This window comes from Scophthalmus maximus, chromosome 2, assembly GCF_022379125.1.
Source record: "Scophthalmus maximus strain ysfricsl-2021 chromosome 2, ASM2237912v1, whole genome shotgun sequence".
Classification (NCBI taxonomy): domain Eukaryota; kingdom Metazoa; phylum Chordata; class Actinopteri; order Pleuronectiformes; family Scophthalmidae; genus Scophthalmus; species Scophthalmus maximus.
In genome coordinates, this window is record NC_061516.1 from 28,506,524 (window position 1) to 28,534,033 (window position 27,510).

Sequence of the window (27,510 nt, forward strand, 5' to 3'; positions counted from 1 at the left end):
GAGTTGATGTTTCTGAAGCCCTAGTCGGTGAAATCCTGTGCCTCTTGTACTCGAGTATCCAGTTTTCGCTCAGTTTTAGCCCTTTTGTCTTTGCTTACTGACAGAATTGTTTTCATCATGCAACCAATTGTGATAGTTCCAGAGAAGCTCTGTAGGGGTCGCCAGAGGTTTACAATGAGATACAGGGCATTCAAGATGAGATTGAAAGATAAAGTTGCCAAAGACAATTTAAAAGCCTTTGACCAGAGGTTAACTGAGGAACTCATTTCTTTTGAAAAGCATAAAAAATTCTACCAATGTATAATTCTATGATTTCCTTTTTTTTTTAATTGTGTTTTGTTGTGATAGTTCCAGAGAAGCTCTGTAGGGGTCGCCAGAGGTTTACAATGAGATACAGGGCATTCAAGATGAGATTGAAAGATAAAGTTGCCAAAGACAATTTAAAAGCCTTTGACCAGAGGTTAACTGAGGAACTCATTTCTTTTGAAAAGCATAAAAAATTCTACCAATGTATAATTCTATGATTTCCTTTTTTTTTTAATTGTGTTTTGTTGTTTGTTTGGTTTTAATTTTTTTTTTGGCGGCAGGGGGGGGGGCGCTACTTTTTCCCCCTGGCCTTTCACATCTTCAACATCTACCTTTGGAACAAATGATTCCATGGCAAATGGCTTCATTATCCAGGAATTTATATCTACAATGGTTTCAATGGCAACGGTTTCATTCATTTTTTTTCCCTCTGTTGGACAGAAAGATGGATATGCTGGTTGATTTTAAGAAAAGCACAATGTCAACACAAAGCATACAAAAAGGTGAGAGCATCTCACAATAACATTTGACAAAAGAAAAACCTCCGACAACTTCTTTCTTTGATTATATGCGTAGATATCTTTAGTGGCTATAAAATGAAGTTGATATGTCACACAAAATTATTAAAATCAAAGTTAGATGTAACTTTAACTGGTGTATTTTTTAACATGTGCTGCTAGCATGCACATTGACTATCATGAAATCATAAAATATATTTAAGTGTGCTCAACGACACAAAACGATATCAGATAAACGTGAGCAAATATCCATGGGAGGAAAATGAATAAATCAATGTAGTGAGAAGAATGTGCTTCTGTAAGCAGACATTATGTACAGTAGTCTCTCATTTGATGTTAAAAGACTCTTTGAGACTCTTTTCTGCCTGCTCGCTTGTGATATTTGTCCAGCTTGAAGGAATATCAGCAGGCTCTGTATTGTGTTCTTTTGCAAACCTCTCATTGAATCTTGCCATTACATATTTCCAGTAGTCTGATGCCTCATAGCTTGGATCTGGAGGAATTTTCCAGTCCGGGAAAATGTCTCTGTATTTCTTGTAAGGGTGCCATTCACCACCAGTTGCACCACAGCCAAACCGGTTGTCACTGAACACAGACGACGAGCATATGTCAGTGACAAGTTTTTTGGTTTCGTGCCACTTGTATCCACTCAGACCCTTGGGCCGATGCAGCGAAGCCTCGTGCTCAGCATGGGAAGCACCCCCTCTCACACAGGCCACTGCACAGAAGGGACACTGTTTGCCACATCCAATCACTTGAGTGAAAAGCTCATTCTGAGGCTTGACATGAAGACGTTTCAGTTTCATCTGGAAAGTTGTTTTTTGAAACTCTTGTCTCAGAGCTTGTTGCATCTCATTCACACACTCTGTGAACCAGTTAGCAAACTGTTGCTGGTTTGCTTCGTTCAAGATCATGAAAGCAGCGAGAGCGTCTTGGGAAATGACCAGTGTATCCCCAAGTTCTTGACAGAAATGTTTTATGAATGTTCCCAAGTCACCATTTGTTTCCTTTTTGGCCTTGTTGATTGCATCGTTTATGCTGCTGCTGCTTGACTCAAGATGACGTTCCTCTAACTCAAATGCTCGAGAACCATCCGAGAAGTGTTGAACTGTTTTGTTGAGTATCCACTTCTTTACATAGCTCTCATATGAGCGAATATATCTCACATACTCTCCAAAGTCATCCTGTAAAAGCAAATCCAGTAATATTTTATGCTGGGAGTACATTCTTGCAATGAACTGCGGTTGACTTCTCATTTCATGAATGATATCAGTACCCAGGTGGGAGTAGACAAAGTCTTCAACTGCGGGCTTCAAGCATCGGTTGGTGAACTCTTCTGCTTTCTTCTGGCACTGGTCTCGTTTATGGAACACATCTTTGAAATCCTCACAGAACTTATTTTTGTGTTTGTTCAGGCATCTGTAAGGATCATTCTCTTGTAGGAAATCGTCGTGCATTTCCTGAAAGTGTCTGGCTGCAGCTCCACAGATGTGTTGTTTGAGAGAGACTTCAAACTCCGTGTCCGTCTTAACATCCTGATTCTTTTCCAGGCTCTCGTCAATCATGCGAAGGATCTCCTGGATGTAAGCTTCAGAATAATTTTTGGTTTTTCTTGTTTTCCTTGTTTCGTCTCCTTTTGTTTCTTCTTCTTTTGGGGCTTTTTCAGTCACATACTGAATGCATTTATCAATGATTCTGTCAGCCATATCTTGTACCATCATTACGGGATCTTGAATGGGAAACCACTGTGCCAATGACTTCACTCTGTGTTTTGTTTTCTCCATCGTTCCTTTGGCTGTATATTTGAAGGGCATTTTACCACAATCTTTCAGGCTCTGTTGATTCAACAGTTGACATGCAAGACTCCCCTTCGGCGACACATTAAGTCTGAGGTAGTGGGAGACACTGGTGAAAACATTTGTTGGCTTTTGTTCAGGAAAAGACAGTTTCTTTACAGTTTCATTCCACATCTTATCAAATTCTTTGTCCAGCTCTTCATCTGTCATCTGGACTTTGTTCTTTCGACATTCATCAATCAGAGCACACACTGCCTTTTCAATTTCTTTTGTGTGATTTTCTCTGATTTTGTCAAGTTCTGTCATTCCCTGTTTGATATCTGCTGCTGCTGTGAGCTGACTGTAAACACAGCTCTCCATTTCTTTTCGCAGGCTCTTTGCACTGTTTGTGAATTCCTCTTTGTATCCTTCTACCAGATGGACATGACCCTCTTTTTGCTTGAAATACTCTTTCAGTTTTTCGAGAAGCTCATTCTCCCATATGTTCAGCTTTGTGGAGACGTCGCTTTTCAAACTCAAGACGAGTTCTTTTATGTTATCTTTTTCAGATTTTGAAGCAACTGTACCAAAATTTGAAATTGTTGTTTCAGCATATGTTACCCACTTGTACATGGACTCTTTGAATGTCCATTCCCAATTGTTGAAATCTGTGCATAACCTCATGTAGGCATCAGCCACTAGACTGTTTCTGAAGCTAAAGATGAAGTTTTCATGCTTTACTGCATTCCACAGGCTTGATATCCACTCATTTAACTTCATGATGTCATTAGCAGAGGACTCACAATTTCCCAGGAGTTTGATGATGTTTTTCTTGAGCTCATACGCCGCTTCACTATAGCCTGCATTGACTGGCGCCATTGGTGGGTTTCCATTCCACAGTCCAGGAATGTACCAGTTCCCAGTGTCTGGATTGTACTCCATCACATCAGTGAAGCTCTTGTTCTTCTCTTTCTTTTCCATTTTGGCTGCTGCCCGCGTCATCTCGTTTAACTGGTCCAAGAGCAGTCTCCTGTCTCTCAAGTTGTTCTCATCAGCTGAAACATCGGACACATTCTGGTGAACAAACTGACATTTGGGCTTTTTGCCCACCTCTTTCATCCTGAGAAAAGCGTGCACAACTATTTGTAGGATGTCCTTCATTTGTGTTGAATTCTCCATTGCAATATTGATAATGGTGATGTCACTCAGCCCCACAACAAGTGTTGCAAGCTCATTGTCATGCTCATGGCTATCATCCAGTTGTGCAAGCTCTGGTGACTTTAGGCCCTCAGTGTCAATGATCACCATGAAGTCACAGTTGAGGTCTTTCTTGACATCGTCATTGATTCTGATGAGCAACATAAAAGCACCTCGAGTACATCGACCACTGCTGACTGCAAACTGCACTCCAAACATGGTGTTCAGCAGAGTGGACTTCCCTGTGCTCTGAACTCCAAGAACTGTGACTACCAGTATCTTGTTCTTGGGAGACACCAATCGATTGAGCTGAGAGAGAACGTCTTTCACCCATCTGAGAGGTATGTTGGACGCATCTCCATCTACAAGCTCAAGGGGAAATCCATCAAGTAACAGTCCTGCACAAATTTCAGGCAATTGCTGTAATTGTGTCCGTGACAGATCTGTTTCTGGAAGGGAAACTGAAGCTTCGTAAATCTGACCCATTTCACGGAAGAAGTGTTCAGTTCCCAGTGAGCTGTTGGAAAGCTCTCTGTCAATGTCTTTGATCGCATCTTTGTTCTCAGGATTCTTGCATTTTTCTTTGTACTGCTTCCTGAGGACAGACTGTTTTTCTCGAGACAGGTTATCAAGGTTCATTCGCATCCATTTCAGGAAATAAGATCTCTCAATCCCTGGGCTCGATATTGCTTTGATGAAGCACATCATGGCATCGGACATGCCACGAGAGTTCTGTTTGTTCCGAAGTTCTCTTTTCTCTTCCTGAAGACCATCTTTGTATGTTTCAATATCTTCAGACCCAAGATTTTTAAGTCGAAATTCTTCTTTCTCTAAGCGTGACAATTCCTTCCATATGTCACCTTGCAGGGGAAGCTGAGTTTCTTTGTATTCAAGGGTGTTTTGAATTTCTTCAGTAATGGCATCTGCATTCTCCTTGGCAGTCTGACACTCTGAGCAGTCTTCATCAACCAAGATTCCCAGTTCATGGGCAACGTCAGCCATCTGCTCAATTGGCATCTTCATCTTTGTGTTTTCAATCACATTGTTGACTTTTTTCCGCAAACCTTTGACAAAGTCTGCATCATTTATCTGCTTGGTCTTAATAAGGGTGTTCTTAGTCAAACCCAGCTTTGTTGCTACCTTTTTTACAGTTTCCATTTTGAAGCACTTGCTTTGGGAGTTACCTACCAAGAAGATCTGTGCCTTGAGGTGTTGGTTATGAAGCAGCCTGCACTCAGGGTCCAAATTGTCAAAGAACACAAAAACCGCTGCTGATGTCTGACACAAAAAAGAAAACTGTGTTTCAAATGAAACAATGTCCCCACGAAGGTTAGCTACAGCTACTGGCTCACTGAAAATATCAATGTTTTTGTTGCCACAAGGAAGGTACCAAGTAATTTCAGTCAGTCCATTGGATATTCTTCTTGGACTATCGCCACACTCCATGTCATGGTGAACAAAAGTGTCATGGTACTGTTGAGAATTGCTCAGAAGCATATTGAGGATCTTTGACTTGGACAAGGAGCATTCCCCCAGTCTCACAAAAGATATCATTGGAAGTTCAGAAAGAACAATCCTGTCTTCAACAAAGCCCTTGGATTGTGAAAGTGACTGAGGTCTGAACTTTTTAACGATGTCTCTCATGGCCCAAAGCATGAATGTGCACCCTTCTGATTCACAATTAGGAAGCAACAGTGGTACAGAAAACTGGCACATGGACATTTTGAGTGACATTTCCTGCCGCACAAAACCATCAGAACATAGAAAGAGAGCAGTGACTATGTCGAGTGGGTTTACCATGTCATCTGAATTATCACAGTTCATCAGATCATCAAGATCTAATTCTGCATTCTCGGACAGATCACCATGGTTTGACTCTGATTTCAGATTCCTAGCTGTCACATTGACCATCATCAGTTTCTTCAGAAAATACCATGGAAGATCTGAATTACACTTGGCAGGTTCATCAGTGATGCTCTTCTTATCAATCTGAAGTATTTGGCTCAGTGATAGCTTCTTTGTGTAGTGCTGCTCCAAACCCAGATCCACCAACAAGTTCTCCAGCTGCTTGCCTGTGGGCATGGAAAGAATGATTATTGAACCCATCATTTTCATGATAGGTGGTAATCCTAAACCAACCTCATTTTTTTCTTCTTCACAAACTGCAGTAATAAAATCAGAATTTAATCTGTAATTTAATTTTGTAACTCAGTTTCCTTTAGAGATGAAAAGATACGTAGATAGAGAGTAAAGCTGATAATTCCTCCCTCCGTCAGTGAGGGAGGAATTATCGGCTTTACTTTCCATAATAACCACCAACATGGAGAAGGTAGAGGTGGAGAAACTGATGTTGGACTCAGAGCAGAGTGAACTTTATGACATCGCAGTTAAACTGTATCAACAACATGCACTGTGGAGTTAAACTGGACAATTGGTTAATGTTAACCTATCCTAGTTTAGTTAATACTAGATTAACTCAAGTTGTTATGGGACCAAAAGATGTTCTTGACTGTTGTCTGTGTTACCAGTTTTACAATGCGTTCATGTATTCATTGATCAAAATTTCGCAAAATTAGATGGGCATGCTCTGGACACAAATATTGACCAAAATCTGGATTATCATATTAAGTGCAAGTAAGCATGGCCTCGCACATCTTTGCTGTTGTAACTGAAGATGCCTTTGTGCTATTTCCTTCACATCTGATGAAGGGGAGACAAATGATGGAACTTTGAGTGCACTATTAATGAAATGTTATACACATTGTCAGGGTGAAATAATTATTAATAATCATTTAATTTAATTTATGCTGTTACATTTACAATTACATGTTCTTCCACAGCATTTATATTAATAGCTACACCACACAAATACAGTAACAAGAAATATAAATTAATAAAAAAACTTTTTTTATTCAGTGGATTATTATTTTGCTGTCTCTATTATATTTGTCAAGTTATCATAATATCTAAATTTGATCAATCAGTAACATTCACCTATGCTTAAGGTTAAAGCTTAAACATTTCAATAATGTAGCACATATTGAACATCTACGGCTGCATGCTTGGTTGGTGTAGCACCTCTTTGAGTGTGTTTCTAGTTCTGACTTTGAATTCTTCTTCTTTCTTTTTTTTTAATGCAATTAGGATTTTCTTTCACTTACTTGTATGGGCATGAAATCTAACCTTCCCAAGTAGGCTAATATTGCAGGTAAGCAAAGGGGAACCCTTAGGGACATCTAGGCCTTCATAGAAGGCCCAACATATCAGCATTTTAAATGTCATATTTAACATGTTTCAATTAATATGGCTGGTTTTAGATCAAGTTTGCTTTAGAAATGGCAGTATAAGTGACCTAAAACCTTGAAAATAGAGTTATGCAATCAGATTTAGCAGTTCATTTAACATATGACCACCATGAATATAATACATTTATCAGAAAAAGAACCAATATTTTGCAAATGTACTTACGGACAAATCGAGAATATTGGTTTGCATGCACACTACAGCATGTTGCTGTTGATGCTCCAATTTACTGATCATCTGTGATGTCCTCCGGAAACAATCTGAGCAAGTTCTGTTGTTTTCACGTTCAGCCCGAAATACTAGTGTTTCTTAGACAGGGACTTTCTGTGGCCTAAAGTCCAACTATATGGAGTGAGTGATGAGAGACAGGTCAGGTTGGGCATTTGCTGTACTTTTACAGGCCAGCCTGATTGTCCACTAGATGTCTTCAGTGACTTGCCTTTGGACATTTTTCTACCATTACCTTTGCAAGTGAGGATATTTAAACACAGCCCTGTCTTATGTGTGCTATTTGTTCCAGTGTCGTTTCTCTCAGGCTGCAGTTTTGGGTTCAGTTTTCTAAAACAAAAGAGTGAATAAGGCTGACCTTTGTTCCTGTCACCACTGCTGTCAACAGGTGGCTCTCCATCGCCGGTTCCCTTGAAAAAGAAGAAAACACATTTGCAAATGTAATGAATCAACTCATTATTCCATACATTTTAGTGAAGTATTTCCATTGTAATTTTATACATGTTTACAAGGTTTACAATTAACTCTTTACCTCCATTGTTGGTTTACTGTCAGTCCTCCCACTCCTGCTCCAGGTTATTCAAACAGCTTCTCACTGAAATGAGAGATGCAATGAGATATAACTCTATAAGGCTTCATTCCCCAAGTGCTATAAATATCCCAGGCTACAGCCTACAGGCCTTCAGGATGGATCACAACAATAATTTACAGTACACCAACCAGAATTTAAAATGTGTCTGCTGGGTTTGAGGGAGGCCCCTAGCTACAAGTGCAACTCAGTTCTGCTACACATTTACTGCAAGAAATTCAAAAGTCAAAAGTGCAAAGGTCAAAGCGCAGATTCGTCACTTGTAAAGCAAGACAGCACATTTGTGAAATTGCAGTGGCAGATTCGAGAGGTTGTAATGAGCGAGTTATGGTTGTAGTGAAAATGGTTTCAAGTTATAAAAAATATATCTATATGAGTAAATTTTGGATTAAAAGTTTGCAGTCACTATTGTATTCATGTAAACATCAATCTACACATTTGTGAATTATTGTTTCTGTGACTTCACATTCAGAACACAGGTTTGTGAAAATTGTAACACACATTTTTGTTCTAAAAGTTCTCACATTGTATTCTACAAGTTCACTAATCAAGTTTACAAGCGCTTGCATTTTGCAACACATTTACATGCATTGCCATAGTCTTGAATAGTACTTTCTGACAAAGGTATGAGAGGTTGAATAGATGAATAAGGCATCCGATGACAAAAGTCATTGCTTTTTTTTGGTAAATTAAACAACAAAGCTACCACTATTCTGTGGTATGCAACCTACCTTTGTAGGAGATTTACCCATGGCACCACAAAGTTCTTTTCCAAGGAATTTAGTTGTGCTGGATTTGTAGATTATGTACTTGTCCTCTTGCTGTTAGTACAACACCGTACTTCCTTCCATGCTTCTGCAGTGCTGAGTTACAGACCCCTCCTTTTATCCTCCTTGGTGAAGCCACTTTCACTTTTGTTTTCAGGATCACGTGGTTTCCAAGAAACCAACACTTTACAGTAACTTGTATCTCATTATAAAACACGTGATCATCTCACATTCTCAAACACTTGTTTTTATTAACATAGGGGTTTTAAAAGACAGCAATGTCAGAAAATATATATGCTGTACAATTCATATTCCGAATAAGTCTGCTATTCCAAAATCGTGATAAATGATCTTTTTTTGGGTTTCATAATCCTGTCACTCCTTTTGTGCAGTGAGGTGCCAGTGGCCGGTCGTAACAGCATTTCCTGTATGGCGAGGTGGAATACCAAAAATTCTCTCTTTTGGAGATGGCAGAGCGTGTCGTTGGACTCTTTAAAATGTATAAATCTTAAAGCTCCAAGTCCTATAAGACTTTGATCAGGATGTTACAATATAGGGGATTCAGCTGTTGTCCAACCAACAGCTGAACAGCCAGCCATGAGTCATTAGATGGTGTAACGGCCATAATGGTCCCTATGAAACTCTTGAAATGATATCTGCGTTCCGCCTTACTCCCCCTGACCACAGATTGTGAGGCGATGCCTTCGAGAACTCTTCTCTTGCCCCGTTCCATTCTTGCAAACATAACTTGTCGGCGGTTTTAGCCGTTTGGAAGTTTATGTTTTAAACATTTTTATTTTAATTTAAATCTTAGATCAAAAAAGATCTGATTAATGACTCATCTTAATGTGTTACCGAAGTCATATCATTATCCATTGATGTTTAAATAGTTCTGATTGAATGTTCCCTCCAGCATGTGGACACATCAAAGTGCCGTGTGGCGCGCGCGCCTGCGTACACGTTTCTCCACACCTGACTGTCACGACGTTAATGACACCAGCAGTCCGATGGACATGGCCACCCTGCGTCAGCACACGACCCTCGTCTCCCGCGTCATGGTCGCGCTGTCCTTAAGCGCCGTGTCCTTCGCGGAGAGAACTCGGGAGAGCGCCGGACCGGAGATGCTGTGCGGAGACGTCGAGGTGAGAATAACCGTGCCGCGGCGGTTCCTCGAGGAGAGACGGATTCCGTTCGAGCCGGCGCGACTGCGCCTGGGCGCGCACTCGACGCCGGAGAAGTCGTGCGCGCCGAAGGGACACGTGGCCGGCGGCGCTGCGATGGTCATCGTGGCAGGTCTGCAGCAATGTGGGACTGAGTCCAATGTAAGAATAGCTGGAGGGAAAATACCATCTCTGTTGTGTGGAGGAATTGAGGAGCCGGTGTCTCAGTGAAGCTTTGAACTCACTTCACATAAGAACAAAAATATAATTCAAAATACCCTTTGATTAGCCGGTCAAAAGGCAGAAGGAATTTACACAATATTTTGCAGTGACTCAAAGGAATGTTTTGATTTCTTCATTATTTCTACTCTGCAGGTTCGTGGTGAGTGGCTTGTGTATTCAAACCAGCTGTTACTATTTCCCGCTGTGGTTCCGACCTCTTCGGCCAGTGTAATAGTCCGAGGAGCAACTACCGTCATACCTGTCGAGTGCCATTATAGCAGGTAAGGTTCATGCCTCAGAGAAAACTTTTAAAGGAGCAAAGTCGAGGGCTTTAAAAAAAGCTGCAACAATTGGATTACCCGTGTCTTGTTGTTGTGTAAGCACAGAAAGCAGACAGTGAATGCAAAACCGTTAACCCCAACCTGGCAACCCATGACCTCCACCGTCAGTGTCTTTGGCCTGCTGCACTTCTCCCTTCATACCATGGCAGGTGAAACGACTCTCTCACTGAATCTACACTGTGTGAGTGGCAGATTTCCCCCTTTAACTGTATGTTGCAATAGTTTTTATTTCTAATTAATGTCATAGGATTTATTTTTTTGAAATGTTATGTCCTTGCACAGATGACTGTACCTCTCTACGTAGTTCCTCGGATTACCAGCAGGGGGAAGCAGTGTTTTTGGAGGCCAGTGTGGAGGCCCCACTGCACCCTCCACTCACTGTGTATGTGGACTCCTGTGTTGCTACACTGACGCCCGACCCTCTCTCCTTGCCAAGCTACAAGTTTATCACCAAACATGGGTCAGTCACTCCTTTTTTTTTTAATGAATAAAAAAACAAACAAAGAAACAAGTACCTTAATGAGATAACATGCATTTGTGCATAGTTCAATGCATTAAACTCTCATCACAACAAAAGTGAATTTATATGGCTCAATCCAAGAATTCATGTAACATTAACCCAATTGAATGGATCCTCAGCCAGGTTTGGTCATCTTTCAGTGTTTCTGACTAGGTTGGACTCCTCGTGTGCAAATTGGATGTGTCGCTCCTCCATTACAGGTGTCTTGTGGACAGTGTATTACCGAGGTCTTCATCGAAATTTCTCCTTAGGGAGCAAGACAACAAGTTATGCTTCAGCGTCCAAGCCTTCCACTTCAAACAGGAGCCTGGGGAACAGGTAAAAACTTCTCACCGGACAGTAGCTGCTTAATTACTTTCTGAGTCATAATAATTGTCATTAGTCACCATATTAGCACAACATTAACTGTTTGTGTAGTTCATCGCACTTATATTATAACTCCATTATGTTATTTACCAGGCATTTTACATTTGCATTTAAATTGATTGTGCTAAAATATATTTATCATATTGCTGAAATCAATACTGGATCAAACATACTTTATTTATTTGGCCTTCTTCTTCCAGATGTTCATCAACTGCCACCTTCGGGCCACTCTGAAACAAAGCTCCCAGAGCCACCTTCACAAAGCCTGCTTCTTCCACAGGCCCACATTTAGGTTTGGCTGCCTGTTGGTGTCTTGTGTGATAATTACATTTATCGGAGCTTAAAATCCACTGATGCACCAGAGCTGCGACATATTATAAGTATGTTTTTTTTGTTTTTTGTTCTGTCGTTCAGCTGGCATTCCACAGAGGGAGACAATGCTCTGTGTGAATGCTGTGACTCTGATGACTGCTTGACTGGAGAGGAGAATCGTGGCCACATTGTTGTCACAACTCAACCAGGTACAGGTTCCTCAGCCCTTACAAGTTTTTTTGGGTTATTTTTAGCAGTCTTGCTGAATCATGCACAGCCTATGCAATTACATGGCTGTGTGTGTGTGTGTGTGTGTGTGTGTGTGTGTGTGTGTGTGTGTGTGTGTGTGTGTGTGTGTGTGTGTGTGTGTGTGTGTGTGTGTGTGTGTGTGTGTGTGTGTGTGTGTGTGTGTGTGTGTGTGTGTGTGTGTGTGTGTGTGTGTGTGTGTGTCAGAAATGCAGCATGAGGCTGTCACAGCAGTTGGGCCACTTCACACCCTGCCACACTCCCATTGGACGGGTCGTCTGTCAGTCAACCACTGAAGAGCACTTTTCCTACAATTAGGTGGGTAAAGGGACTGCTGAGACCAAAACCCTTGGGATTTTACCAATAAAATATTCATCACATTATTTTTCTTGTTTCTTATCTCTCTGAGAAAACTTTATAGCCGAAAGCCATTAATCTCACGCTTTAGAATGGGCTCCACTGATTTATACTTGGAGACATCTACAAAACACACTTAAAGCCCCTTCATGTGAGGATTTATTTTTTTGATTACTCTGAACCCTGGATGCCATTTACAAAAATGTTTTACTCTAGCCATACACCACAGCTGACAATATATGTTGGCAGAGGAGATGAAAAGGTAAGCTTTGGCAAATGGTCTGTTCATCATCTCAGTGTCAGTTAAAAGATACTTACCTAGTTTTGTTTCTGTAAACCACATGTGAATATTTCTACATGTATTACACTTTCATAGGTCTGCCAGTGGAGTGCGCCAGTGCTGCTCCTTTTTTGACTGAGGATGAATATTTCGAGGAAGTTGTATCTAGACCCAAGAGATATAAACATAACAAAATGGTGATAATTACATTTTTGTATATTACTTTTATAATTGATTTGACTACCAATGATATGGTGAAGCTACCATTCTCCAGGTGGAGTTGGGGCTTTAATTGGTGGTTATTTAGTTAGTGCGGCACTATACATATCCACGAGATGCCTAGATGGAAATCCTTTTTGTAAATATGTCTCATCTACAACAGACAAGTAGAAGGTTCACCCTGACTGAAGAATAAGTCGTTTTTCACGTGGCCATTAAAATAAATAGCCATGAAAACAAACCCATGAGGAATTTCCACTAAGAGGCCGAAGCTCCACAATGGAACCTAAAATATCTCGGAGGCAACAAGCATACTAGAATAAACAGACAGAGGGGTAAGAATGGGACAGCTTCGGAGCTTATGTGCGTCCACCGTCTGCAGTAGAAATTCTTATCCAGTCCCGTGAGAGGAAATGTGACAGACCAAATGGAAAACCTGGTAGGTTTCATGGCGCAGTGTCTTATTCCATGACATCAGGACGACAGTCATTCTTGATCTTATCTCTGAAAACAAGCCATTGTAGGAATGTAATTAGCAACTGAATTTTGAGAAGGATCTTTCTGGACCAAGAATATGCTGACCTTTCCCCTCATCCACAGATCAGTAAAATTCTTTTTTTTCTCTAGAAGATCAGGAATTTTGTGAATGGAACAGTTGCAACAGCAGTTACAGTAACACCTGTGCTGTTTTGGCTTTCTGTTTAACAGCCATGTGATTCTCGAGAAGATCAGAATAAAGATCTGTGAATGGTTCAGATGATTCTGTTTTTATGTCGTAAAATGGGAGATACCTCAAATATTTGATGTAGCAAAAAAACAGTGTTTTACTTCTATGTACTGTCAGTAGGGAACTTGAACAAGTCTCATAGCAAATTTCTTATAGTGCCATCAACACTTTATGTTTCAATCTTTTAAAGCGCAACACAAGTTTTAGTTAACTGGCATCTGTTTTGAGCTGTTAGTGTGACAAGTGTCAGTGTGGTTTTTTGTTTTTTGTGATTCAGATTACTCAAGTTGTGAGCCTCTGGGTATGGTCGGATTGTCAAATTTGTTTAGGAAGTTTGTACTCTTAAAAAGTGACACCGGAAGTATTGCATCGGCAGCCATGATAAGAGTTGTTCGGAATTTTTTAAATGTTTAGGAAATGTGCTTCAATGCTCCCTTTCCTATCTCCTTTAGCATAGGGTACACTGGAGCTTCCTATGCAAAAGGAAAGGAGAAATAGACGCCCCACAATTCATTGCAGCAGCAAAATTTACGATTATATCCGAAGAAGAGTATGAATATGACCCAGAAGGGATGCACGTCATCATGTAAATTACCGTTACATAATGAAGCATTTATGGCTGATCCCACACGGTGGTAATACACACTGAAAAGTGCTGGGTGGAGCCACTGCGTGTTTTGTAGTCCATCTTCGGAAAGTTGTAGTTTCACCGCAACAGACGCACGTCAATAACATCTGCCGTCGCATAATGGCGTAGTATGGTGTAATTAGAGTTGGATTCTCTCCTATGAATCCTGCTTTACACCTTTCCTTGACCTCATGACGTTTTCCTTTGAGGTCAAGGAATAGTAGATAGGAAAAGACGATAGGAAGGACAATCCGAATCCACCCTCTGTCTCCAGTGTCGAAGTCCCAGGTGTGTATGCCATATACAGTATCCCAGCCATATTCCTACTACTCCTGTGCAGTATACATACGTCCTCCCTTAACCAAGAAAAATCCAAGGAGGCAATTTTGATTCCTTAGTTACTCGTTTGGCAAAAGAAATTGGTTGGATTAATAAACAATATCTAGTAATTATCATCAGAAAAATAATTGCCATTTGTCATACATGATGCTTTGTCCCAAACTTTGAAACTGTGAGCACTGATCTCACTTAAGCATATTCTCTGTCGTCCTGGCTGCAGTATACCAGAGAGGGTATAATCAAAGGCAATAGGATTCTTGAAGACATTAAACTCCTTATCCAAAAGGCGTTCATAAGTCTGATGAGTGGGGAGTCCCCCACCCATGAAAGTTGTCTGTCCATCTGGCCATGCCATCTTAGGCTGTTCTGAAATTCTGATAACTATTACCAAACAGATTGAAACCCATTCACACGTCCCCTAATGTGACTATGGACTCTCGCATGACAATGAGGTAAATACACCTCACCCAAACATACCGATTTGCTGTGACTGGGGTCACTCAAATCAAGGTGGAAATGACAAGTGATGAGAGGCCAATTGTGTAACAGAAGGGTGGGGGAACATAGTCAAAGAAAAGTTCATTTACTTACTTACTGGTCCTTAGAACATGCAGTCCGTGTATTGAAGTGGCTATCTCTTGACTTTTACTCGTGCCACTAGCAGGTTGACTTTTGGGGGTTTTGAGTGAAAATTCGCCAGCACTATTGGATGGATTTTCTTAATAGTTGGTACAGACATTTCCCTGTCAGGTGGACTTTTTTTCCTCCAGTCAGTCAACATTTAATTGACGAGTTTTTTGGTTTATGACTGCAGAATTGATGGCATACCCACCAGCCTTGTGGGTACATAACTGCTAATTGTTATCACAATAGTAATACCAAACTAGGATGGTTATACCCAGTGTACTCACTAAACAGCAGCATGTTGGTATTGTCAATGTGAGTATCGAGGCAATAGCATGTCGCTCAAAGCAAAGTTGTGCCAGTGTACAGCCTCATAGTTGAGTCCTGGGATATACAGTATACCTTAGTCTTGTTAGCGAAACATATGTCTCTACATGTTGCGAGAGGAGTGGTCTATATTTGCAACTACAGTGCTGTGTTGTTGGCCAGGAAGTAGCGCTACTATCAACTCCACTGTCCTGGAATGCTTTCCACACTTGTGGCCATCACCATGGGATCACCGTAAGTTCAATGGAGTGATAAGATTCTTCACCGTGGATGCCTGCAAGCTGAAACAATAACTTCCGACCTCGCCAGTGGCTTCTGTCTTGGCTGCCGCCTCGGCTCCTGTGTCCCTCTCAGTCGGTCTCTCATTCTTTTATGTCAGCTTCCTGTCTTGTGTCGCGCCCTTTTCATATACAGTCTATGGTCGCGCCAGAGAAATGGACCTAGCTGGCTGCGAGCCCAAAACTTGGATGAGAAAGCGAAAAGCACAAGCATGAAAACACACGCTCCAGCGTAAACAGCTGTACACTTTCACTGCCTTCTATAGGACTCTATCACCCGTGGCCGTGTTTGTTTATTAACAAGTGCGGTAAAGGGAAAGGTAATTTGTATTCATCCCCATCTTTGCATCCTCCCTCATTAAAATCATCTTAAAGTCAATAACTGTATCCCATTCCAACCAAGGAGTCACTGTGACTGGACTCCCCTGCCCCCGCACTCCCCACACATCCCTGACCTCCCGCCCCAATCCCCTGCCCTGGTCATGAAGCATGGCTTGCAGCACGTACCTTGACTCCCTCTCTCCTGTCTCTCTCTCATGTTGGCTCAGACATAAGCAAACAGCCCTTTGAGCAAACAGTGTGACAATCTGTCAACATTGTCCTTTGCATAGTACTGTGGTAGTATTAAAGCTGACTCTTATCAGAAGAATTTGTGTGTGTGTGTGTGTGTGTGTGTGTGTGTGTGTGTGTGTTTGGGCTACTTGGTTGACGTTAAGTCAGATTACAATGTTATTTATCTCATCATTTCTAATATTTTCAGTAATTTGTGCATGCATGCGTGCCATATAGCACCTTACACAGGCTTAGAGTAAGAATAATAATATGTAAGCGTTTATCAGCATTTCCAAGAATTAGTTTCAAGGTGTTTCATTTGACATTGCATGTAGGTCCCTGATAATGCGTATGCAAACATGTCTTACTTCCCGTCGCCCCTGGAAGACCCCACCCCCCCAACCTCAACCCCCACGACACACAGAGACTTCCAGGAAATTTCAATATATTTCCTTCGCGCTGGTTCCAAAGTGGCCGTAAATGGTCAGGATGAGAACAGGGGACATAAGCAGGCCTGTGCAGAGAATAGAAATGCTTCAAGACATCTTTTTACCCATCTACACGGAACTGATGAGTAGACCCTTCTGGATGCTTAAAATGTACATTACATTACATAATATTGTGGTTCTTTTAATCGACTCATGTTTCAACATGCCAAATAGAATGGAATACTGTGTACCTTGGCCCATATTGTTTATTCTTGGTCTATTTGTTCAGTCATATCGTGAGAGCCATACTGTGAAAAAAAATGATTGATGGAAACCAGGAAGGAAACACTCATCCTCAGCATCTCATTTCCTCATATATAGATCTCTAGAATTATTATTTTACCGTAAGTATTCCACAAGATTCATCATGGAAGTCTGCCAATAGCATCGTTCGTCACACGTGCTATCTTAGATTTTACTTCAGGTTTTTTTCAGGCCGGACTGCAGTTCCATCACTAAAGGCACTCATATCATCCTGAGGTTTAAGATTGACATCCTCACAACTTGAAACAAATATTTGTTGGAGCCAGCCTCTGCGGGCCTTCAGGCCAAGCGTCAGAGAACATCTTAATCATATTTCAAGCCGAGGGACAGCTCAGCTCATGTGACCAATATGCTGTGTCATGCATGTCTGATATTGATCACCGATGTGTCAGAAGGGGTCACGGGAGGAGTGCTCTCAGCAGAGAAGTGATGAGATGTGCAGAACCTGGATAGTTAAAATCAGATTTAGATGAAAATGTCTGAAAGCTGTCCTTTTTCCTGTTTCCTGTTTCATTTCATCAGCATCAGTCCCGTCCCTGTGCAGAGCTTCAGTCACCTTTACTTCTTCAGGGCAGACCGGACGCTGCAGTGATTCACTACTGGAAAGGGACAAGACGGGACAGCTGTTGGCAAGTAAAGGAATGAGGTTTGAGGATGAACTCACAACATTTCAGCCAGATTGGTGCTTACGCCCGCTCTGTAGCAATAGCAAAACTTAAATCTAGCCGCTTTCAATATGATTAGCCAGGAGTTGTTCCGCCGCAAGCCTCCAGCTTCAATGCTCATTGTACGTAGGCTGTATTTAGAAAATGGACATGGTCACGGGGTCCTGAAAGTGAAGCCAATGGGAAAGTGCCTAAAACCTGTATTCTCCCAAGTGACCAGTAGAGGGCGACTCCACTGGTTGCAAAAGGTTGTCTGTGTCTATAGAAGGAAATAGTAAACATTTTCCTGAGGATGTTATTGTCTCAATCGCTTTTTTTGAGTCTTATTCAATACAGCATTTTCTTTAAAAAAAAAAAATGATGGTCCCATTTAAAAGTAAGATAGACAATAAAGCACTGTATACATTAGGGCGAGGATGCCATGTGATTGACAGCTAGTAGGCTACTGTCCGATGGGTGCAGGTCGAAGGTGAAAGTTGACGTGCAGTGGACAAGCTCTCAGTCAAGATGGCCCTGGTCAAAATGATAAACTCGAGGCTTCAAAAAGTCACGGCAGGTTGCCACAGACTGTTCAAGTCAGACTTTACTGAGCGGATTAACGCCATTCTTCAAAAGGAGAAACTCTCACAAACTGCCCCGCAGGTATAGCCTGCTCCACAATGTACAGTTCCTAGCACAAATGATAACAATAATAACAGGAGGCCTCCCTGGGACAGGTGGCGCACGGAAAAGTGAAATGACCTATTGCTCTTGCTCTTCATGTGCCCTGACGCATGATTACTTTGTGACTTACATCTTCTCACTCCACTGTCTGGCCAATGGAAAAAAAAAAAACCTAACTCATACCTGTGCGTTGTGCAGCCTACTGTAGGACTGGTGGCATCTCATCAGTTACATACCCATCTTTATCGATGTTCACATAGGCTGACCAGGTGTCCCGCTTCATGCAGGACTGCACAGCATTTTTATCCCTTTTCCCGTGTCCCACAAATTGAGATGATGTCGCGCATTTTGATTGGCAGACGCTTCTCACAGACGCTTTTCTAAATTCGGCTTTTACCCAATGGCTGTACGGAAAGCAGGGAAAGCTGTCATTCAGGGGCTGTGTATTGATGTCAATCAAATGGTGCACAAGTGGGTTACATGGGTTTGTTACCTCCTGGTCGCTTTTGATTTGTATTAATACATTTAGATTTTATCTACATTTTTGGTGTCTAATTTCTTTCGAAATTCAGTGATTTGATCTGGAGGATTAAAAGGCTAAAAGTGAATGATGCCTTCTGTTTGATAAACATGGTTCTACTTCTGTATGTGGTTCGGTAGATTGTGATACTACAAAAGTCTGAATAAATGTATGATGTTTCAAAGGCACAACATTAGAATATCATCTTTGTTAATGTGTCCCACACAAAAGTATTATTTGCCCCACATTTGGTTTGTTTGGATCTGGTCACCCTATGTGCACATGGTCTCTAAATTAAAAAGGAATCTCACAGACATGAATCAGACTGTTTTACGGATTTATTTTAAAACCTTAGTGTGTGTCACATCGTAGGACACCTGTGGTTTTCTTTCTTTCCGTATAGCTCACTACCGGGATGACTGTCTCTGACAATCATCCGAACAATGGATGGGAAGTCTCCGCGCGGCTCTTTTTTTTTTTTTTTTGGGGGGAGACATTATTTACCTTTTAGGCCAAATGTTTTATAAACAGGGATAGACTATTATTTGGACAACAATGAAAGAAAACTTGTTTTGCCATAAGGGGGGGCAGTGCAGATTGTCATCATAGAAACAATGCAACCTTATTTTTTCAAAGTCATCAATAAAAAAAATAAAAAAAATCACACAGGATCAGTTTTTAGAAACACCTACCGGATAAGTGCAAGAGATCCACAAAAGAGCTTCGTTTCCAATTAATGGGCAATAGACGGACCTATGGGCCAAACCACGAGGAGCCTGTGAAGGGCAATGCGGATGCCGCTATGGAGTTTCCCAGTGAGTTATGGATTATGCCTGCATGATTTTTCCCTCTCTCCGTAGCCCGGCTTTAGTCATTCCGCGCTATTTCCACGCTTTGCGCAAAGGGCGACTGCGTGCGCGGGTTGATGTTTAATCGCTCCCGGCGGCGCGCCCGCGTCCTTGGCGGAATATCACGTTATCGCACTACCCTTCGGGGGAGGTAAATAGAGAGCTTTTTGCCTGAATCACGGCAGTGATGCGCAGTCTGTCGGGCGACCCGCTCTCGCCAGCAGCGCAGATCTGCCCCGACACGGAGCGGCACGCCGACCGGACCAGAGCGCGCCGGGTCCCGCGCACTCGCTCGCATGCTGGACTCACTCCCGGATTTCGACTGGCGCCCCTTGAACGTTGAGCCGTGGCGCGCGTGCGGACGTTTCGTTTCTTTCACGATGTTCTTGAAAGATGCGCCACCCGTTTGTAGATGTTGCGGAAAACGGGTCGAGGTAAGAGCGCATGTAATGTGATCCAGTACGGTGCGTTACTGCGTCTGCATTTGACTTGTGCTGCTGCATCCGCCTGTGTGTTTGTTACTTGAGAACACGTTTATGGATGTGGCTTACAGTTGTTGTTGTTGTTGTTGTTGTTGTTGTTGTTGTTGTTGTTGTTTTTTCTGTTGGTGAGCAGCCTTGACGTTTTTGGGCGCCTCTGGAGGATTGAGAATTTGACATTCTTCTTGTTCTCCAGTTAATGGAAATAGTGTGTGTAGGCTGCTCCACTTAATACAAAACTGCTGTATATTAGGCTTAAGTTCAAAACTATAAACTTCTCAGCATCCATTGATCATTTAATCCCCCCCACCAAAGAGCATTAAACAATTCCTCTTCATTCTCAAAAAGACTTATTTTGAAGCTGCTGTTGGAGTTGATGAAAGGCATCACGCTGGTCCCGAACCAAGCAGAGCACACATACACATGCACACGCACGCACGCACGCAAACTTCAGATGTAGTATTTCCCGTAAGCCGCTGAAGATAAAATGCTCTTGTTTTTTCTGGCTTGCTCACTTCTCCATCTCCAGTCATTCCTCCCTAGCATGACACAGCAGTGTGTGCCAAGTTGAGGGTGCCGAAGGCGAAAGCTGACTCTGCAGTTTTTTGGCATGGTCGTCACATACTTGTGTCAGCAGAACAGAGCAAAAAGGTCACTGAAGGCTGATAGCTATTAGGGACTCCAGCGGAGGCGAAACAGGAAATTATGTCACACCTGCCACCTGATAGCTACTTATTTACAGCTCTCTACTTTCTCACGGGAAAGACCCGTCCGAAATGAGCGGGAGCATTCTGGCATTCGGTCACTCAGGGAGTCATCTCCTCCATGAGAAGTAGTTTCAATAGTATCTCTTTAACCACGATGGTGACACACCATCTAGTTGGTCGAAGTTGCCGAGCTCCTTTTGTGCACTTGTTTGACACGAGTTAAAATAGCATCGGTCAAAGGCATCATCTCACGTGAGCATCTGGTCACCTTTCCAAAGTATCTGTCACATATCTGGATTGAAGCGTGCCAACATCCAGAGCACTGCTACTTGTGGGCGACTGCTTCCAATTCAAAATAGCAACAAGGTTTTGGCAGCTGATGTTTGCAGAGAAAGCTGTTAACTTTGAGTGTGGCCACAGTGCTGGACCGCAAATTCCACCACCATGGTGAGAATGGAGAGAGAGAGAGAGAGAGAGAGAGAGAGAGAGAAAGAGTGAGAGTGTGTGCGCATGTGCATGTAGATTGATGCATTCTCACGTAGGCAATGGCGGAGGTGAAAGGGTCACTGTTAATCCTCAAGCTCGAGTCACACGCGCTCATTTAACTCAAGTGGCACTTGTTCGCAAAATGACAAATGTCAAACTCTATAGAAAGGCGGCCAGTAGTTCTGTCTGTGCACACGTCACGTTGACTTTGAACCTTCCACCACACTGGTACAAACTATTTAGGTGTGCGTGGTTCACATGTGTACATGGGACCACAATGTTGATCTGAAGTTTTGCTTTTGAAACGATAATGTAGAAAGACCTGCGCGGGTTGTATAAACTTACAGTATCATAGGAGTACTGAAAGAGACACGCATGATTTACTTTGTCGTGGTCACGTGCACAGTAAATTGTACCTGTTTCCAATTTAAGTGTAGCAGCCACTTTGCAGCCAACAAGATGGAAACAGGTCCGAGGCTTGTTTTCGGGAGTAAACAGAATCATCCAATGAGCCTATTAATGGCTCTTTGAAAATTGCTCGTCCGTAAGTGCTAGTGAATGGTGCACACCTGATGATACCATTCATGTGCATGTCATGGTGCATGTGTGGTCATATTTACTGGACTGTAAATCTGCAGGGATTACAAGCTGACAAGCTTGCTCGGAAGGAAAAAAGAGGCTACAATACAATTACTAATGGATATGGAGCAATCAGTTGCTGGGGAAGTTGCTGTGCACTACCACTGCTATGTAGAGAAGAGTTTCTGTGAAACATGGAGAGTGGTATGAGTTGGACGTGCAGTTTTATAGACACAGCGGTCATTGACAGTCTCGTCTATGACGCTAAATTGCAGCAAAGGGGGCATTGGGTTTAAATTTAGTTAAACTATTGACCTCTTTCAGGTCCACTACTAATGTACTACTAGGAATGGTATTAAAATTCTGACATCATTTCCTCTTATCCCTCAGTAGCAGGTCGGTTCAATTTGTGCTAATTATGTGGTCTTGGAGCTTAATCTAGCCGGGATCTGACCCTGTCTGCTTCGGAAGATCGTCTCTATTTTCTGTCATCCTTTTGCGTCACACACCCATGCTGCAGTGAAAGGGTGCATTCAGCATGTGGCATGGAGGAACAAGGCCGGATGCCCACATGACATGACATGAATAGGAGAACCACTCTGGTTGTGTCAAGTACATCCCTGGAGTTCAGAGTGTGCTATGGATTCATGCTCAGTGGGAAAACGCTTGAAGTAACATCTTATCATTCCTGAATAAGCTGACTTAAGGCCCAATTATAGAACAACCCGAATGTGAATGATGGTTGTACACGGATACAGTCATTTCTGCCTTGTCGTGTTATTTTCAGCTTTCCGCTCGTCGTCCGGGATAACACATGGATAACACATGGTATCTCGTTCATGTAAAAAAAATGAACGAGATACTGCCTAATCATGCTGAATCATGCTCCTGTGGTGAGTTTTATTTCCTACATGATACTTCCCTAAATACCATCAGCTAGTGAGCAATTTCTGCATTTACATTTGTGAATCTGTATTAAAGACTGATCCTTGCGAAACTAATTCATCCTCGGTTGCTCTGTACTTGAGACATACCTTGGAAAATGAAGCTTTGTTAAAAAGATCAATAACCTACAACATCAGTGTTTGCACTCACACATACTTTTATTACTTTTAAGTTATCGGATAAAGATGGGATAGGGCAGTAAATGGTGAGAGTCCAGTATTTCACAAACAAATGAGTGAAAGGATTTTTAAAAATCGGACTGTACGTAAGGATGCGTCACCAGATGCTTTTTCACAGATGAGCTGAGGGTGGGTCATGCAAGTCATTAGAAAAAGGAAACAGTTGTTCCTAAGATCTTGAGGCACATTCACCAAACGATAAGTGAGTTGCTTTGTATTGTCCCCAGTCAGATATTTTATCCTGACAAAAATGAACTCATTGTAGCTTGATTCTCTCTTTGGTTGCTGGATAGTCTTTTCTTTCAACTGCACTGAAGGAGTTCCAGGATTTTCCTAAATTCGTGGAATTTAAATCAATCCCATTTTTATGTCTTTCTAATATCATGGCTGTCCTCAGTCACCGGGGTAACTCGTTCAATCTCCACACAATATGAGATCTGGGATGCCTTTTAACAGTCAAATACTGTAATATCACAGTTCACATGTGCAGTAGCTGTTTGTTTTTTTGGTGTATTATTATGACAGCATAAATCTGAATGAGAGAATGCACGCACAGTAAAACCTTTGCGTCTGCTCTGCTTTGGGGTCCTGCCTAGTTAAAATCCCTTAAGTGTGGTCATCACCGCTGCCTCTGTATTGGTACAGGGTAACATGTCTGAGGAAGAGTTGTTGAAGCTCTGTTGACAGTCATGCAGAGAAGTGAAACAAATGTGATTGTGGCGCAAAGTTCAGTGGAGAGCCATTGAAGTGTCAGTGCGGCGCTGAGATGCTCTCAAGAACTGCAGCTCTGTAAATATCTCTGTCATAATGTGTTTTCAAGAAGCCACAATAAGAATGTCATTGAAGAAGTTCTCATGTGTGAAACTACACATAAAAAAAAACGTTTAAATGATATTTGAGCAGCATTCTATGAAAAAATGAGAAATAAAGGTTAAATTAAGACATCTCCAGGGCCGCATCATTGTGCCGTGAGGCCCCGGGGTACATCTCTATTGGAGGAAATTTGAGGTATGTCCAAATTATGAAGCGTGGCAAGGTGAGCATGAGAAGTGTCTTGCTTCCTTATTTCACATGTCAGTCCAAGTAAATACAGACAGTCTTGGGTGGTCTCACACACATTTTTTCTCACGACTGCTGCGTACTTGCTGGCATGAAAAGCTTGTTCTGAGCGTGTTTGTGTGTCTGTGATGTGCAGGACTGCTTGCCTTGGTGTTGGTGGTGTTGGAGTGGACCCGGCCAGGCCTACCGTCCCCACTGAGGCCAATTTGTGACCTGCGGGTCCTGAACCATTTTATCAAGGAAGTGCGAGACGCTGAAGTCGCTATGGTGAGAGGACAAATTTGTGCATGCACTGAGACAAAAGAGCAGGTGAACGCTGCAGGAGACACTGGCCCTGGAATCACACAACCTGCACATTTACCTATGTTATTACTGTCTGGTTTTTCCTTAGAAGTCGTGCAGAGAAGGATGTAGCCTGTCAGACTCTGTCACTGTTCCCCAGACCAGAGTCGACTTTGATGTGTGGGAGAAGAAAAACGTAAGTAACCACTGAAAAACCAGTGTGTTAAAAACAGCTGACAACAGCTTCAGAAGTTCATAACCATCTTAGAAGGTTTTTGATATTTCTCTTTTTCTGTACTGCAAGTTTGTTTTCAAGGACCTATACCTTCTTCCTGGGTTCCTCGTCTCTCCCACGATGATGACTGTTCAACTCTTTTCCTCTCTTTCATTTTTCGCCAAGGCACTGGAGCAAGCCAAGGAGGTGCAGTCCGGCTTGTGGCTTCTACAACAGGCCCTGGATTCGCTACGGACCTCCGTCTCCAACACAGCACTGCACAGCCACATAGATAACTCCATTAGAAACCTGGTCAGCATCAATGCCGTGCTGCGCAGTCTCAACATCCAGGTGAGTTCCACAGCTGTCACTTTGATAGTATGACAGGAGCCGAATATTATAGAAATGTCATATAAGCTATTATATCTAGCCCACTTCCCCTGGGAAGATGCACCTTGCCGCTTCTATAAGTGGTTCATCTTCCTAAGCTTGAACTAGAATGGAACGCAGTCGGGCGCAAACCTCCGCCAAGGTCCAGCAGCTGTCCAGCTGCAGCAAATTGCACACAATAATATGTTTCAGCCCCCTTAATATTCCTTATCTTTTCCCATCAAGATCCATGCATTATTCACTGGGACAATGGTGAAAACCTCCTTCAAAAATGCCCTAATATTCAAGTGAAAAAATAAAGTAATTTTTTTGTTTCATCCCATTCCCAACCAAGTTTCGTAGCAGTTGTTCCGCAATCCTGCTAACAATCCCACAAACAAACCAACGTAAGGGGGCTAAAACAAAACCTCCGTGGCAGTTATTCAGTCATTTCACTTTTCAGTGAAACTAAAAGTTTGGATTTGTGCTCAGGAAGTGCAGTTAAGCAATACCTGTAAGCACCCAGCAGTTTTTTTTAATTATGAAAATATAGCTGGGTTCTTTCTGATCACATACAGTGGACGTGCATGTTCCTAGGTCCTTGTCTTATACCATTCCATGTAGTGATAAAGTAAGCATTTAAAGGAGAATATGTCTATCTAAATTCATTATGAGAAAGAATGGCCCAAGTAATTACAGCCAATAGACATTTTTTTGCCCTCATTTTAAGATTCAGTCATACTTTCATTCTTGTACTGAAATAGTGCTGTTTTCTCTGGTGATAGAGAAACACAGGGGTGTCATGGGACAGTCTCTAGAAGTGTATCCATAAGCCTTTCAGGACAAGGCTGTGCCAGCTTCGTAGATCGCTGAAGTCATGACAACACAGCCTTTGAGTCAGGTCCAGGCTGAGGTCTTGTGAACAGTCAAACCAAATATGAATGAGCAGTCTGTGTCCCGGCTCAGGAGTCTTGGAAACTAAAGTGTCATCTTTTGAAGCTTTTCACAGTTACGCCCGTGAAAACCAAGACAAATGTCCGATAAAAAATAAGAACCAAACTGAACAACCTCGTCGATACCCAGAGCAACATGTTCCCTTGTATTCTCTTTCAGGAATATATCCCACCAGCAAGTGCAGCCGGGCTTGAGGGCACATGGAGTGTGTCGTCCGCAACAGATTTGTTTCAAGTCTATGTCAATTTCTTGCGAGGCAAAGTACGCCTCCTCCTTTTGGACGCACAGGCATGTCAGCCAGATGTCAGCTGATCGGCTGATCTCCCTGCTCCGGGCGAAGCGAATTTGTGTTCCCAAAGGCGAGAGGAGGGACTGTACACTGTTGAACTGCACCCTGGCTGGCTGCGTGTGGTAAGGAAAGAAAGACACGGCCGTCCTCACGCGAGCGGAAGAAGCTGAAAGGAAAGGACAGTCCGAGCTCGGCGGCAGACGGACGGGAGATGATTGCACCTTGGAACGTAGTTGTGACACATGATCATGGTGAAGAACAAACTGACCAAAAAAGGAGGCCTTTGGGAAAGCACTGCTCCAATAGCTGTTCTACTGGCGCTCTCTTGCACTTTGTGTGTGTGGATATACTTCTGTTTGTGTAAATTAAGACTGCAAGTTTTAAATCTGCACGTAGTGTGCACACGTGTTTGTCTTCAGTGACCCCCCTGGAGTGAAAGACCCTGAAAATATTGATTGTACCTGGAAAACTGGGAGGACTGTGAGGGTTCCGACAGGTTATCCATTTGGAATACCGCTGCAAAATGTCAAAATTCACGAGGCCTCACCTCACAATCCTTTAGCCTCACAGAAACAATACTCTTCTCATATTTTTTTTTCAATGAATATTTTAATATATATTTTTAATAACAGTTGTGTAATTTACTATTTATAGATTTTCTACTTTAAAGCTCAAGTCTTGGTATTTTTTGGTGTCGGATCTTTAAGATTGTAGTCGGGCCCTCCTTGCCATGTTCTCTTTGTGTTATATTGAACACATTTGCAAAGGTGTTTGACATAATTTGCCTTGGCACGCTGCTGTCTTCCTTTTTTTATAAACTGTGTGTACCTGACAAGTAGTTAGTTTTTCACTGCATGTTCCTTCAAAGATGACAGAATTAAAGCCTAAAGGTTTTGTTGCAGAGGTCCAGTTACAGGGAGCGAGAGGTCAGTGGGAGGGTTACATGAGAACTGTGAAGCTGTTTTGTCGTTATGTGTTTTTGTTGCTGCCTAACTCAACCAGCCTCTACGCACTGATGGCGAGAATGCCTGGGAAAAAAATGGTGTTTGGCTTTTACAATTAACATCCTGTGAGGCTCTAATTGCAAATGGTTTTCCAGAAATGTGACGCTAATGCCGTCTCCTCCCCGCCATCTGTTGTTTGTCATCAAACAGCAGACAGGCAATCAGTTAGTCCTGGGAACTTGAGGTTTTCTATGAAATGTAAGCTCATCTATTTCAGCCTGGTTAAGTGTTCTTCCTTGCCCCCCCCCCCCCCCGGATTTTGATATCTTGTGCGAGTGCAAGATGTTTTTAAGGATGTTTGTACATGTTTTCTTTCCTGTTATTTTTTTGTGCTG

General features: G+C 42.3%; 2 protein-coding genes across 3 annotated transcripts; one reads left to right on the plus strand and one right to left on the minus strand.

Annotated features, from left to right (window-relative positions):
* Positions 1–669: 669 nt before the first annotated feature.
* si:dkey-85k7.12 (up-regulator of cell proliferation) lies at positions 670–9,566 on the minus strand. The gene is made up of 4 exons (XM_035626889.2): positions 8,648–9,566; positions 7,860–7,922; positions 7,686–7,737; positions 670–5,868 (listed from the first exon to the last, which is right to left on the minus strand). The coding sequence occupies exons 2-4, from the start codon at positions 7,863–7,865 to the stop codon at positions 1,151–1,153; spliced, it is 4,776 nt and encodes a 1,591-aa protein (XP_035482782.2). The 5' UTR covers positions 7,866–7,922; positions 8,648–9,566; the 3' UTR covers positions 670–1,150.
* epoa (erythropoietin a) lies at positions 9,560–27,451 on the plus strand. 2 transcript variants are annotated; one of them, XM_035626895.2, is made up of 12 exons: positions 9,560–10,005; positions 10,219–10,346; positions 10,452–10,555; positions 10,689–10,866; positions 11,178–11,244; positions 11,493–11,584; positions 11,707–11,813; positions 17,456–17,566; positions 24,200–24,330; positions 24,455–24,541; positions 24,746–24,910; positions 26,042–27,451. In XM_035626895.2, exons 1-12 carry the CDS (start codon positions 9,598–9,600, stop codon positions 26,192–26,194), a joined length of 1,731 nt encoding a protein of 576 aa, XP_035482788.2. In that variant the 5' UTR covers positions 9,560–9,597; the 3' UTR covers positions 26,195–27,451. The 2 variants fall into 2 exon arrangements, with proteins under 2 accessions (XP_035482788.2, XP_035482787.2); XM_035626894.2 differs by having other exon boundaries at positions 9,561–10,005; positions 11,127–11,244.
* Positions 27,452–27,510: the final 59 nt, after the last annotated feature.

Coding starts and splice junctions, on each gene's coding strand:
- si:dkey-85k7.12 (XM_035626889.2), bottom strand. Junction 5,869..7,685: donor CAGTGGTGACAGGAACAAAG/GTCAGCCTTATT, acceptor CCATGCCCACAG/GCAAGCAGCTGGAGAACTTG.
- epoa (XM_035626894.2), top strand. CDS start 9,598: ATGTGGACACATCAAAGTGCCGTGTGGCGCGCGCGCCTGCGTACACGT. Junction 10,006..10,218: donor AATGTGGGACTGAGTCCAAT/GTAAGAATAGCT, acceptor TCTACTCTGCAG/GTTCGTGGTGAGTGGCTTGT. Junction 17,567..24,199: donor GACGGGACAGCTGTTGGCAA/GTAAAGGAATGA, acceptor TGTGATGTGCAG/GACTGCTTGCCTTGGTGTTG.